Genomic DNA, 14,050 nt, shown 5'->3' on the forward strand with positions numbered 1-14,050 from the left:
GTCTTTATGGCATGTGTAAACATCCCAAAAGCCAACATGTCTTTGGTCTCACTACACACACTCAAGATATACAAGCTGACTGCTCTGCGCAACTGTTATTCTGGTATTTTTTTTTTTTTTTTTTTAACAACACGGTCCTCTTTAACTCTGCTGTACATTAAATATCAAGTAAGTCCCAAGGTCTTTTCGACGGCTGCGGTACTTAACATATTAACACCAGCTCCTGATGCATTTCTATAATTTATGTTGGCTCATTCTCAAAAAGTTGGTCTTATTCCCAGAAAGTAGCTCATAAAAGAAATGGAAACAGTCATGCAGTAATTTTAGGTTTCTCCTGGGCTCCTCCTACCACAGGTTTATTTCCACAGCTTGACGTCAGTTCATTGACACCATCTAAAGCTGGCAACCTGACAGAAGACCCGCTCTACAGCAGCAAGGAGGCCTCAATTTGACTTGGAGGAGTGTGGGTACAGAAAAGGTTCAGAGGCACCATTAAAGGTTTAAACTAAATAAGAAATACATGAGATTCCAGATGAGATGGGGAAATAAGAAAATTGAGACAAACCAGGGTAAATTACGCCTTTTTGGATCCCACTACAGTGGTGAGTCAGTAGAGAGGCTGCATGTCCACTACATTGTATTATCAGAGTCCAGGACTTGTTGAAGGATATAGTCCTTAAGTAGCGTCTGAAAGCCTCAGCCTCCCGTTGGTTGCATAGTAGACAGAGAAAGAGTAACACTGAGCATAAATTAAGGGAAACAATGCGTCAGTCTGGATCCTAACACTGAGGCTCATTATTACCTATTGCTGCTGGAATTTTGCAATGTGTCAAGTATTTTAACTCTTGCATCTTCTTTTTTTTTCTCTTCATCGGTTTATTTATTTTATTTTTTTTACAGAGAAGGACACAAAACTGCTCACTAAAAGGTCTCAGTTGGAAGCAATCAAAGGGCAAATAAATTAAATAAATCAAATCAAATAAATCAATCAAATAAATTAAAATACTTTGTCAGTCAGACTAAAACATTCTGTTGGGAAACTAAGTGGATTACTTTTTGATCCACTAGATGGCAATGTAACTGTAATATATGGCAGTCATCTGGATTAAACTCTTCATTGACTCTTTCTCTCTCTCACACACACACATATATATATATATATATATATATATAAAAGGTGACATTTCAAGGTCGACATTCAGATAGGTTGGCAGATAACTTTAGAAACCAAAAATTCTAGTCTTCCCTGGTTGGGCAAGGTTAGCTGGAGATTTAGAGCCAAATTAGGCCTGGAACACGACACCATGACACAAACCACTTGCTTAAAAGTAGTGATTGTCTGCAGCTCCAGAATTTTGTATTCAATTTCAAATCACCAATCAACCTACACATGATGAGTTGAACAGTGGGAGGAAACCGCAGTGCCTGGAAGGAATCCACATAAGCACCGGGAGGCCCCAGACCTGGGAACCAAACCCTCAATCTTCTTGTTATGGGTCAACAGCACATGGCAGCAATGCTATGCCGTCATGCTCTGTATGAAAATGTAGGGTACAATTTAAAAAAGAAAATTTAAATCAGCAAATTTGATATCCTACTAGTTCAGCACCTTGGATTTTGCACTACAGCAGACACTGTTTGTAAATAGGCCTGATAACCTGGAACAGCTCAATACACCTGAGCTTTTGTTTTGGCTGACACTGGATGTATCATTGCAGTAACTGTCAGTCACACTTAAAGTCAGAGATGTGAGTACATTCAGTGTTGGAGTGTTTGATACCCTTCTCTCCTGCACATCCTCTCCCTCCACCTGGCCTTGGCCGTCTCTGACACCCAGGCTGCAGCCCTGCTTGAAAACAAACTGTGGCAGCAGCTCCGGTTACCTGGGGCCGATCGATGCGCTGCAGGGTGTCGCATTGCTGGGAGTGTTGAGTATCGATGCATGAATGATCAGTATCATAATCACACTTCCCCCCTCTTATCGCTAACCTACTGAATAAAACATCTGCCTTCCTGCTCATGGATCACTCAGCCCCAACCTAAAATCTGGAGGGAGAGGGATGCTAGAGGTGTCTTTGAGATGAGTGAAGTAACATGAGTTCCCAAAGCTGTTTTTATCACAGGCATCTTCAAACAGACCCATCAGCTATTTGACATCACTTTGTCCTAGGATGGCACACTGGTCATGTCAAACAGTACCGAGGACAGTTTCAATAATGAGGCTTACAGTCACAATTCAAATCAGTTATACAAGCACAAAGCTGGTCCAGCAGCGGGCTGGGCAGCTAAGATGGATCGACCCCAGTGGACTATGAATGAGACTGAAATGAATGGAGACGTGTCTACACTTGTGTCCCTGTGTGTGACAATGTGTGACAATCGTTCTCACTGTGAGGTCTGGAGGACTATGGAGGCGCACATCATCAAGCAAGTTCATCTCAGACTGTCTCTTCTGTCTTCACTGAGCCAGAACTGATGGAATGTGACCAACCAAATTAATAAGTGAAGGAATGATTGAAGATGTTTTTATTATAGCATGTTGCAGTTTGACCTTACTGGACTTGAATCTGATTGGTCAGTGAGAGTCAAATCGCCCCCTAACCCTCGCCCAGAGTATTTTATTTTGGATATCAAGAGTCAAGGAGTCTTTATTGTCCCCGTGAGGCAATTCGCTTTACAGCTAGCACTAACAAAAACGGTCAACTCAGCAATCACGCAGGAAACAGCAACATATAACACATAGAACAGCAATAAATAGAAAAAGCAGATGGGGGTCAATCACTTATTCAGAAAACCAATGGCAGAAGGGACAAAAGAATGCTTCAATCAGTTTGTCCTGCATCTTGGCAGGATGTACCTGCAGCCTGATTGAAGCAACAGGAACTTGCCAGCCAAGGGGTGGCTCTGATCAGGAAGGAGTGAGCGGGCCTTACAATTCAGTAAAATCATTCAGGCTGATACCTGCAATTTTGCCGCACGATACCCTGCAAACTATTTTTGTTTTAGAGGGAAATACCACACCATACCATACCAGCAGATAAAAGAAGAGGTGAGAACAGATTCAATAAAACAAGAATAGGCAGCTTATAATCAATGTTAGTGCCAAGATACTTGGCCAAGATACTTGGCCAAGATACTTGGCACTGGTCGTTGTATACCATGCTAAGCAGGTTTGACCCCTTGTCTCATGGACACACAGGAAAAAGTCACTCTCATGCCTATGAGCAATTAAGAATAACCAATCATCCTAGAAGAGTACGTCTTTGGACTGTGGGACGAACGAGAGAAAACCCGCAGGAAACCCACTCAGGCACAGGGAAAACATGTAAACTGCCCAGAGAACGGCCCCTCATCAGGGAATCGAACCCACAGATTTCATTCTGTGAGGAAGCACTGCTAACTGCCGACAGGAAACACTAAACCGGAAAAAAGGGAAGTTAAAAAAAAAAACAAACCATCAGGTGAAATGTTTAAACTCACCAAATTTTGAACCAGTTTCTTATAGTATTCTCATCTGAAATAAATTTGACTAAATATAAAGCTTAATGTTGCATGTTTAAAGTCTGGATCTGTCCCAGTTACACAATTCTCTACAGACAACACAAAGCCGCTCACTGGTTAGAATTCAATTAAAATCTACATCCTAGTGGCAATTCAGATGTTTTGATAAAATACCGTCTGCATCCCTTTTGAATCAAACCACCCAGACAAAGAGCTGATGAATGATGAACAAATACAGCAGAAAATCATCAACTAAAGTAGCCTATACATTATGTTTTTATTTTAAATGTCATGGTCTAAAAGATAACATATTTTATTTGTAGTTGAAGCTGATTGGTGCAAAGGCAGAAGATATTCTGAGAGCAACCATGAGTGATTATGTATTTTAAGTATGAAAGAATGAGAACATTACTCATCCCGGGGCCTGCAGCCCTATTTTTTTACGTTTTGAACTGCCTATGTATGAACTTGTAGATTTTCCATGTCCTGCAACACAATATTGGTTAAACTTTTAGAGGAAGCCAAATTTTGCCCAAAGCAAGAGTGAAGAGGGTACCATCACATGAGTCAGAAAGGTCATAGCATTTCAGATTTGGTTCTCAGACAGATTCTTCTCTTTCAGACCCAGGAGGCTTCACCTGATAGCTGTAAATCAGCGTGTCTTGCTGCACACACAGATATTCAACAGGTGTCGGTCTCAGGCATGTTAGGCTTAACAGGGAGCATCATAACATGTTATGTGACAGGTCAGATGTTAATACATTAGGATAACAAAGCACTTTTTAAGAGTGCTAAATTAGATTTGAGTGAGTCAATGTAAAATACTTCTCACCTCAGGGAATTTCACTCTAAAATATTAGACTGAAAGATACAATCAAAGTGGAAATAAACATTAGATCATAAATTGATGCAATTCCGCTTTCCAAATTGTTAAATACGCAGACAAAAACGCAGACTCACTCAATCCTGAACACTGAACCACTAAATCTGAGAGCACCAAAGACCAGAGGTTAGGTGCCAACTGTCAGGGCTAAGTAAGGTGAGATGAGCTGTCAAGCTATTAAGACAATTAACAAAGTGGTCAGGAGGGGCCTAGCAGCAGAGAGGAACAGCCTGATATGGAGAGAAAGGAGGGTGTGAAGTGACAGTCAGCGCATCTGGTCTCATCAATAATGCAGTGGGCCTTTAAACAGCAGTTTGTCACATATTGAGCGCTGGTGGCTGAAATCAAGCCCGATATCCTAGATGCTGTTGGGAGAGAGTGAAAGGGTGGGTGGGTGTGTGGATGTATGTGTGTGGGAGTAGCAAGAAAATACCCCTGAAAAGAGACATTGTGAAGGCTTTTCAGGAAAAGAAAGGTGTCTTGAAAAAACTAAGTATTCTACTAGACCTTCAAACACTGAAGATTATTGTTAAAAACAAGTAAATACTTGCACTACCCTTGAATCTGTTGAACAATTTTATTATTAAATTGAAAAAGACAAGACTTGTTGACAAAATAATCACACACGTGTGCCTTTTTAACTCAAAATAGGACACTGTAGTTTTGTGTCAACTGTATATACAGTAATCAATCCACAGTCGAGACAGGAGAAAAAAAAAACTAATAATAAAAAAAAATAATAAAATGACAGTCCACCACCTTCAATTCTTTCACATAGAGAAGAAAGAAAGAAAATGCCTGGATGACTGGTTCAGCTAGGTGTCAATCAAGCAGTTCATTTTCCTGTAATCAGAGGATTTCTCAGCACAACGATGACAGAGTCACCCCTGAGGAACATCTTAGAAATGTAGCGGTCCTTGTTCACAGGCTTAGACTTCTTTTTTCCTTTCCCACTCTTAGGAACTTCTGTCCACATCTCCTTCACGTTCTCCAGGACCATGTTGCAGTGCCTGCAATGAGGATGCAAATTTAAGTAATATTATATATACATGGTGGAATTATCCAGCTGTGTTGCACAAAGCAAGATAAGAAATTAAGGTGATTAGAGTGAGTATTTTAATCAGAAGATGACCTTCCCCATGTTTCTCCAGTAATCATTAAAATATAGAGGATAGATTTAAGGCCTATTAAAAAGCCAGAGATTAAAACTCATCAACTATCAAATGTCAATCTTTTCATATCTATAAAAACATCCACACCGTAATCTCAGGAAATAGCTTTCAATGCAGTAATGTATCAAAATTGTATACAATTTTTTTTACACTATCATAACATACAGGATTTTTGTTGGTCCATGTCTCCTCTATAAAATTGTGTAATATTTAGTTAGCTAAAGACTAAAGACCGCTGAAGAAAGCAGCTCCAAGGCTTCTTAATTCGTGTTTTTGCATTACATGTGTAAATTGCAAAAATATAAATGAAATCAAATAAAGTACAAGTGATCCATATTTATGAAAATATAATGTTAATGCTAATCTCATACTGTGAAATCAAGACTGTCACTTCATAAACCCGGGTCAGGCTTCTGTACCTGTCGAAGGCCTTGACTCTTCCGAGAAGCTTCTTGTTGTTGCGACAGTTAATGAGGACCTGTGTGTTGTTTTTGACCGACTGGGTGAGCACAGACAGGGGGCCAGTGTTGAACTCCTCCTCCTCTCGTTTCTGGAGCTCCTCGGGAGTCATCTCAGACTTCGGTTTCGTTAACAAACTCCTGATGAGGAATCCAAAAGAACCAAATTTTAAAATGGTGACAATGAATGAATAAGCATGATCAGAACAGTGTGTTAGTGTTAATATGCCTGAAAGATGGTCAGAAGGGCATGATAAAGACTTCAGTTAATCAAACTTTCCAATGATTTGATCTATTCTATTAATTGTCATTTAGTCCGTAAAAACATGCAAAATATGAACAACCCAATAATTTAATGATAGAAAGCTGCGAAACAGAGGAAATCTTAATTTGCAAAGAAAATAAAGTTTATTTTCGTTGCCATTTATAAATGAAAAAGGTGTTACAAATACTTGGAAAATTATTTTTTTGCCGATTAATCAAACACCATTTATTCAGCCTAAACCTTTACGTACACATGGGTCGTCTTGAACATCTGTATTGATGTGGAGCATCGCATTGTGGACTGTGTGTAAGTGATGACCTATAATCTTGTTTTACTTTACTTACAGAACCAACTAGGTTGAAATTTATATAAAAATAACGGCCGACTTCAGGCTCGCACCTAACTGATGTGTAGAAGGTAGCCTGCCATCGAGCTCGATGTTAGCACCTGGTTAACTAGCATGTAGCTAGGCTATTGTGTGACTTCTGGCTCGTATCTATTGGTCTTGGCATCGACGTACTCTTACAAGTGCTGATTTCTAGTATTATCCGTGTAGTCCTTACACAGTTCAGTCTGTAAACACACAATATGGAACAAGCTACGTGCAAAACAGTTTATCCACTGCAGCTAACCCGCCTCGCTAGCATTGTCGACTCTCTTTAATGCTAACCAGGTTAGCATTCTAGCTAACGGCTGCTTCTACTCGGTTTTCGGTCTCTGTGGATTAAGCTCGCCGACCGACTAAGTCTGGCTGATGATTATTGATACTTACATGGCTGTTGGTTTCTAAAGGCTGTTTTCTCAGACCGTATCCTGCTTGTTTCCACCGGGCGCCTCAGTCTCTGCGACGATTCACGCGTTATTCCGTCTACTTCCGGGTCACCAAGTACGCGCCTCTGAACGTCAGAATATCATCCGGGTCGTGACGGCTCCTCTCGGTATCAGCCAGCCATCAGCTCACTTTTCACTCCCGTGTGTTCATCAAGACGATAAAACTGTTGTATGTCCCGTTTTACTTCCTGCTGGAATTAAATAAACTTGCTATCTAAATTCAGCTACTTGGTCTTCAGTTAAGTTTATTGTACTGTATTGACGTGTCGTCTCTGCTTGTGGTTAGAATAATGATTTAATCATTTTACAGATGAAGAGTTTAACAACTTACAATTTATCTCCAACAACGCATTTAATATATACCTTACAAAATACACAATGTCTGCTCCATCCTGTCCAGCATTAAATTCTTTCTCTCTGGACTAACTGCTGTGTAGACAAAAATGAAGTCTGAATATGTGACCTTGGGCTTTGTTGGATAATGAAGCCCTGACACAGTACTAAGACAGTACAAAATAAAGATCCAGAGGATAGGGAGAGATGGCACTCAGTATAGACCTGTTTTACACCCAGATCCTTCAAGTGAGAGTTTAAATCAGGACTAACCTAGACACAAGCGAGCATCCAGGAAGGAAAAAGCTTCAGGTCCCTGTTGAAATTATACCATCAAATAATATTCATGATGCCAATCGCCAATTCCAGCACTTCCCAAAGATTACGATCTACGGATCAGGCCATTGAACCACAATTAACTCATTATCATATTCGCCAAACCAGTTTTTGTATTGGTACATGCTTCACTATACAGGAAGCCATTAAATTGGGCTGTTATCATAAAGGGATGCACATAGAAAGTCATTAGCAATAGCAAATATACAGTTCCATTCAAGCTATGTTTGATTGGCTGCCTGAATAATTGTTTGAATAAATAATTGTACAGTTTTTCCTAATAAAGACCTCAGTAAAATTTAGATTTGAGTTACAGAAATCGCATCAATCAGTCACAGGAAAGGAGATGGCAGAGGGAGTAGCCAACAAGATACAGCAGAGCCAAACAGGAAAGTCTTTGTTTTGCTCTTTAATACAACAAAAATGAGGGGAAAGTGTGTGTAAGTGAGAAAGATGTTGGGATGTAGGCTTCATTATCTACACAGCAAAAATGAAACATTGAGAGATTGGCTTACTGGTAAGAGACAGAGAGACGCCGAGGGGTGTACAACCCACCCACCTCATTTCCAAGGGTGGCAGATCTACCTGTGGAAGCCACTTGCTGCAGATAATGGCAGCCTGTGTGGAGAGAGGTGACTGTGGGGGGATTGATTACCAGAGCTGTGCTATAGCTTCATGAAGTCCACCTTTCTGTGCCAAAGGACCTGCATCTTAACTGGGGAGCAGTGAGCCCGCAAAAGAATCTCAGAGTGGCTTTAGTGCTCATGTGTAGGGAAAACATTTGTAGCTGTCCATTTAAAGGTGAATATATCGATGATCTACAACCATTACATCAGATGGCTATAAAGCTAACTGATTACATCGACTATTTATCTTTATCTTTTTTTTTTTTTTAATTATGGTCTGGAGATTTTTTTCTTTAGAAACAGTATGAAAATGATTTGGGTGGGATGCTTAGTTTCAATATGAAAATACAGGACCCTCTTTATTTTTGAAGGGGTGTTTAAAACACTTTAAAATCACCCTAATTTGATATAATCTTAAGGAAAAACCAACATATAATCTGAAACCATATTTAGAAAACTTAAACGAGTCCTTGCTCTGTTGAACAATGTAAAATCATTTGTCTTTGGTGAAAAATTCGAACAGTTTAAACAGGTGACCCCCTGTTTTCCAGATATAAACGAACAATGATTCTGCTCCATCCTGACAAAGGTCTCTAAAAACAGACTGAGCCATCTCAGTTCCCTTCACATCAACCCCACTGTGTAAAATGAAGCATCCAGCTAGACCAAGTCATCTAAGTTACATTTGTAAATCCAGCAGATCATTCATTTGCAATCTTAACAAACACCTTTTTGAATCGGTATGCTGCCACTGGTGGTTTATTTCCCACAACATTTATTACATTTTCACATTTATAAATGAATGTAACACGGTTTTACACCAATATTAGCGTGTATGCTATCTTTACTTGCCACCTCAGTCTTTTGTATAAAAAAAACAAAAAAACAAAAAAAGAAATTACTGCACATGACACTGTAAAATGACTTTAAATGAATCTGAACTAATGTTTTAAAACATCAAAGCAGTTTTAAACATACATGCTAACGTTGGTTTAGCTAGCTGACGGTGTTTTCTGAAACCCGCAGCTTTTCTCGCAGTTACCATAGAAACCGATAGCCAAGAGGAGCGCTAGCATGCTGCTATCACACTGCTAAAAGCTAGCGTTAGCATTTAGCTGACTTGTTGTCGCCGGAGAGTTCTTGTGGCAACAAGTTTTTCGCAGAAATCAATCCACAGTACAAAAGTTGTTTTGGACACTCACCACTGTTTTGGTGTAAGGATGCTGTCAGAGATCGACGGACTTTTTCTGAATACTCAGTCAGACTTCTCAGCAGGACTTGTGTTGACATGTAGCAGCGGGTCCGTCTCCTCCACAGAAAAACACAACATCTTCAGCTCACTCTGCTAAACATGATTAATGCATATACTGTATATGTCATCCGAATAATTTTATAAACTACTGTGATTTACTATTGAGACACAGTTTTGTTTTTTTTGTTTGTTTTTTTGCAAAATATATAATGACATTTAACGACCCCCAAGAAGTTTCATAAAACACTCCGGGTTCACAGCGAAGGTGATAATTAATTTAAAAAAAAAAAAAAAAAAAAAAAAAGTTTCTTCTTTCTCCTGCTGCAGGGAATAAAAACCTTAAACCTGCTGGATCAAAGCTCAGCGACATATTTACACATGCCACTTATGAAAATATTATTATCACCGTATCTATCCAGACGCTGAGTTTGCCAACAGTGAAGTTACCTGATCCGAGCCGTCTCTGTTTTTAACCACAGGCGACTGAGGATGTGGCTGGGCTTGGAAAGGTGACGGACTGAGCTCCTTTTGATATAAAGAGTCTTTTGTCTAACACAGGCAGTCGCCCAGAACGCTGCTCTAATCTCGATCCCCACGCAGAACACCTATGCTCCCACTTTTTATTTATTTATTTTTTTTCCCCATTCATTTCTATTTGAGGGAGAGAGGTGAGGGAAAGTTGAACAGGCAGTGATGTCAGCGCTGACTGAAACATTAGACGGATCAATAAGATCGGCGTGGATGGAAATAATCACATCTACCTGTTGAGGTTACATCACACTGTCTGCTCTGTTTCAACATGATTTTCGTTTCCTCAACAAGCTTTTTCAGCTGTACATTTGAACTCTGCGATCTTTAAAAAAAAAGTCGGCTAGAGTTTCACGACTTGCTCACAAACAAGCCCCTATTACACATTTTTTTTGTTTTTGTTTTTAGATTGTTTTTACATTTAATCTTTCTGTCGTTCTTGTGTGGGCACAAATCCAGAGTGAAATATTTAATGACATAATAACACAGTCAAATAGGAACAATCAACAACAGCTATAGGTTTTAATGAGCTGAAAAAAAAAACACAATTAAAAATGCATTATTTATTGTTTAATTATATGTTAGCTAATTAAAATAAGGAAGTGATTTTTTTTTAGTTGCAACATTAACGAAATCGAGGACAATAAGTGCAGCAAATGAACAGTTTAATTACCATTTAGCTCTCACATGGTGCACACTTCTACGTACGAAATGATTCAACATTAGAAAATAATTTCATGAGCATTTTTGAGCGTAAAGACAAGTGGATCATTTTCTCAACTGCACTCAATTATAACAGTTAATCCAAACTTCAACAACAGTGATAGTTGTTGGGTTAAATGCTGGCCAAAATGGATCGCTTCACACACTGACGATTTTTCATTTTTGTTTATTTTTATCATTAGAATGTAACGTTTTTTGTAAATGTAATTTTCTGGCATCTTGCAGAAATTCATATGAGCGGCACCGGGCCTAAGACATTATCACTTCAGTTTCTGCAGCCTAATGATCAGTGAATACTGGCCTGTGTGAAAAACAATGAATGAATGAATGAGAAACTCTCCCATGCGTCGAAAACATCATTTATAAAACGTTTATCGTTTGGACCAAATCACCGCTAATCACGGTCGTGTAAATTAGCATTTTTACCATGGCCCCGGTTTCACAGACGTGTTTCAAAACAACTGATGAACAAATACAAATGCCTGTACATTTTTCATTATCACTGTTGTGAGACGCTTTTGAAATGCTCATTTCGCGTCCAACCCAGCCTGGCCCTTCTAAACTCAAAGAATCTTTTAGACAAATATTGCTTTGGCTTTTCATACACTCCATACACAGAAGTTCCCATTGGCGGGTTCTTTTCGGTGGGATACGCTGACTTTTATTTGTCCTTCTAAATACTACGGCAAGCTTTAAAACGTATATTAAGTATGATTCAAATTCTCTATTTTTCTATATTCCAAGAGGATGGAGGGCTTGAACAGATTTGAGGGCAATAATTTGGAAAGTCATTACAGTATCCCCCAAAGTCTGAGTAGCCGTTCCTGGATAGAAATGGTCCCGGAGACGCGTTGGCTGTTGCGCGCTCCTCTTGGCATGGACTAAAAGTTGCGGCACACGGTATCTGATGTGAGTAAAAGTAGCTGGCTTGGCCGGAGATCAGGTTAAAGGAGCACGGATCCGACAGCGGCAATGTGCACGGAGGCATGGACGTGGAGAAAGCGGTGCAGGCGGTGCCGATCTGGTGGCGATGGTGAGACTGCGCGCAGCTGACTCCGATGTAAGACATCTCCTGGTGCGTCTGCACGAACCGGTCGGTGTCAGCACCGCTTCCAGCACTCAGCCTGGACCGCTGGGAAACCACCGACGTGGCTTGGTCGGGGAAGCGGGGATGGACGCTCAGATAAGTTCCTGCGCCAATATGGGTGCGCACCGGCCTTTGTAGAGGCAGAAACTGCGGCACAGGCCAGTAAAACGAACCCGCTGCGGCCACAGTCAAGCTGGTTGCCGTGCCCGAAGACATCAGACGTCCTCCGCCTCTTTTCAGAGCCAGCTTGGCCCTGGATCCGGGCCCGGAGCCCACCCTGCGCCGGAGCTTCCCTGATGTGCCACCTATGAAGACGTCCTCGCTGCAGGGGTCCAGCATCCAGTAGTTGCCTTTGCCCGGGTCATCATAATGGCGCGGAACTTTAACGAAGCACTTATTCAGACTCAGGTTATGTCTGATTGAGTTTTGCCATCCCTGTCTGTTCTGTCGGTAGTAGGGAAAGTTGTCCATGATGAACTCATAGATGCCGTTGAGGGTGAGCCGTCGCTCCGGGCTCTGGCGGATCGCCATCATGATGAGCGCGTTGTAACTGAATGGAGGCTTTTCGGGTTTAACGCTTTCTTTGGATTCTCCCTTGTTCCCATCTCGCGTTTCACCCGTGTCTTTCTTTTTAGTCTCTCCCTTTGCGCACTGTTTTAGTTTGTCGCAGTTGGTTTCGTTTCCAAACTTCTCCTCCGGACCGGATCTTTCTGGATGCGCGGAGCGCAGCTTCTGGGACTGAACAGGAGCGTCCGGGTCGCTCATCACTCCCTCCCGCCTCCACAACAGGCTGCTGATACTGAATGAGGACTTGTGGAGTAATCGGTCCTCCATCTCCAGGCTCCTCAAAGCCCAAATCCGCCAAGTTGTTGCTTGTTCAGAGGAGAGCCAGTCACTGAACCTACAGAGGGGAGATGCGCTGATTCAAAGTGGCGAGGAGCCAAAGACGCAAAGTGGCCAGACAGCGCTGCAACAAATGCGCATGATCACAGCAAGCCGGGATTAATTACCGACAGAAGGTAAGGTTACACCGAGATTGGATTTTAAAAGTGAAACGTATGGTGGAGCAATTGGTGACTATTCTTAGGAAACTAATTTAACCATACTTCAATTAAAAAAAGAACGATCCAATCCCTTTCTCTTAAAGAAACTAAATTCTTATTCGGCAGAGCAGTTGAGCCTAAAACTAGACTTTATATTTGTTTTGGCCTCTAGGCCTTAATTCTAACATGCGAATTAAATTTATCTGCAGGTCACGATATGGAATGAGTGTGCTATCGATCTGCGTGACTGAGCAGTGAACTCTCAGCTTCAATTATAACACTTCCGTGTCTCCTGAAACTCAACCCTCTCACACGCTCCTTGCCTTCTGGGCTGGCCTCACCTCTGCGCACCCAGATCTGTCAAAATACACATCAAAAGAGAGAGAGGAAGAAGTAGGTGACCCCATGACAGGCCCGAACTAACTCAGGCTAAAGATGATTCCACGTACTTTCTTGATTTTAATGTCTGTTGAAAATTGAAAGTGAATTTCAAATAGTAATAGAAATTCAGATAGAAACTGTGAGGTCAACATCCCCTGAGCATAATTTAATATCCTAACCGTTTCAGGTGAAACTGATATTTTTTACACGCATGAATAAATCTGTAATAATCAAAGGTGACCGAGTTTTTGTCCTGGATAAAGCTGTAAAATTACAGCAGCCAACATTTCCTGACTCTCTTGGACAACAGCAGTCCGTCTCAACAGATGTGAATGAAGCTCAGGCAGCAAACAAGATCATGTTTTATCATCTTCCTCGAGGCCCTGTAAAGATTAAAAAAGGTTTGAACACTTCGGGACAAACACTCATTGGTGTGGCTGAGTGTCAACAGTACAGCACTTCTTCCTATTGCAGCAGGCTGATTTTTGGAAAAGATTCAGCCAGAAGACTCAGATGTGGCCTGCAAGGGTGTTGAGTCAGGGCCCAACACGCACCTTATTTTCTATTATGCATAATTCTGATGACATTCGTATAAGACTCACTCAGCAGTGCAGCAGTCATCAGAGCTCTC

At 41.0% G+C, this 14,050-nt stretch overlaps 2 protein-coding genes across 2 annotated transcripts; both read right to left on the reverse strand.

Annotated features, from left to right (window-relative positions):
• Nucleotides 1-4,947: 4,947 nt before the first annotated feature.
• snrpd2 (small nuclear ribonucleoprotein D2 polypeptide) lies at nucleotides 4,948-7,164 on the reverse strand. The gene is made up of 3 exons (XM_029517818.1): nucleotides 7,052-7,164; nucleotides 5,976-6,155; nucleotides 4,948-5,394 (listed from the first exon to the last, which is right to left on the reverse strand). Coding segments are annotated over exons 1-3 (357 nt in total). The 5' UTR covers nucleotides 7,054-7,164; the 3' UTR covers nucleotides 4,948-5,219.
• A 4,468-nt stretch (nucleotides 7,165-11,632) lies between these two features.
• Nucleotides 11,633-12,829, reverse strand: foxg1c (forkhead box G1c). The gene has a single exon (XM_029516667.1). It carries the CDS (start codon nucleotides 12,827-12,829, stop codon nucleotides 11,633-11,635), a length of 1,197 nt encoding a protein of 398 aa, XP_029372527.1.
• Between the last annotated feature and the right edge of the window lie 1,221 nt (nucleotides 12,830-14,050).

The sequence above is a fragment of the Echeneis naucrates genome, chromosome 13 (genome assembly GCF_900963305.1).
Source record: "Echeneis naucrates chromosome 13, fEcheNa1.1, whole genome shotgun sequence".
NCBI lineage: Eukaryota > Metazoa > Chordata > Actinopteri > Carangiformes > Echeneidae > Echeneis > Echeneis naucrates.

Excerpts from the sequence above, each read along its gene's own strand:
- snrpd2 (XM_029517818.1), bottom strand. Across the intron at positions 5,395-5,975 it reads AGAGTCAAGGCCTTCGACAG|GCACTGCAACATGGTCCTGG; the intron begins GTACAGAAGCCT and ends TCCTCATTGCAG.
- foxg1c (XM_029516667.1), bottom strand. The coding sequence starts at position 12,829 with ATGGAGGACCGATTACTCCACAAGTCCTCATTCAGTATCAGCAGCCTG.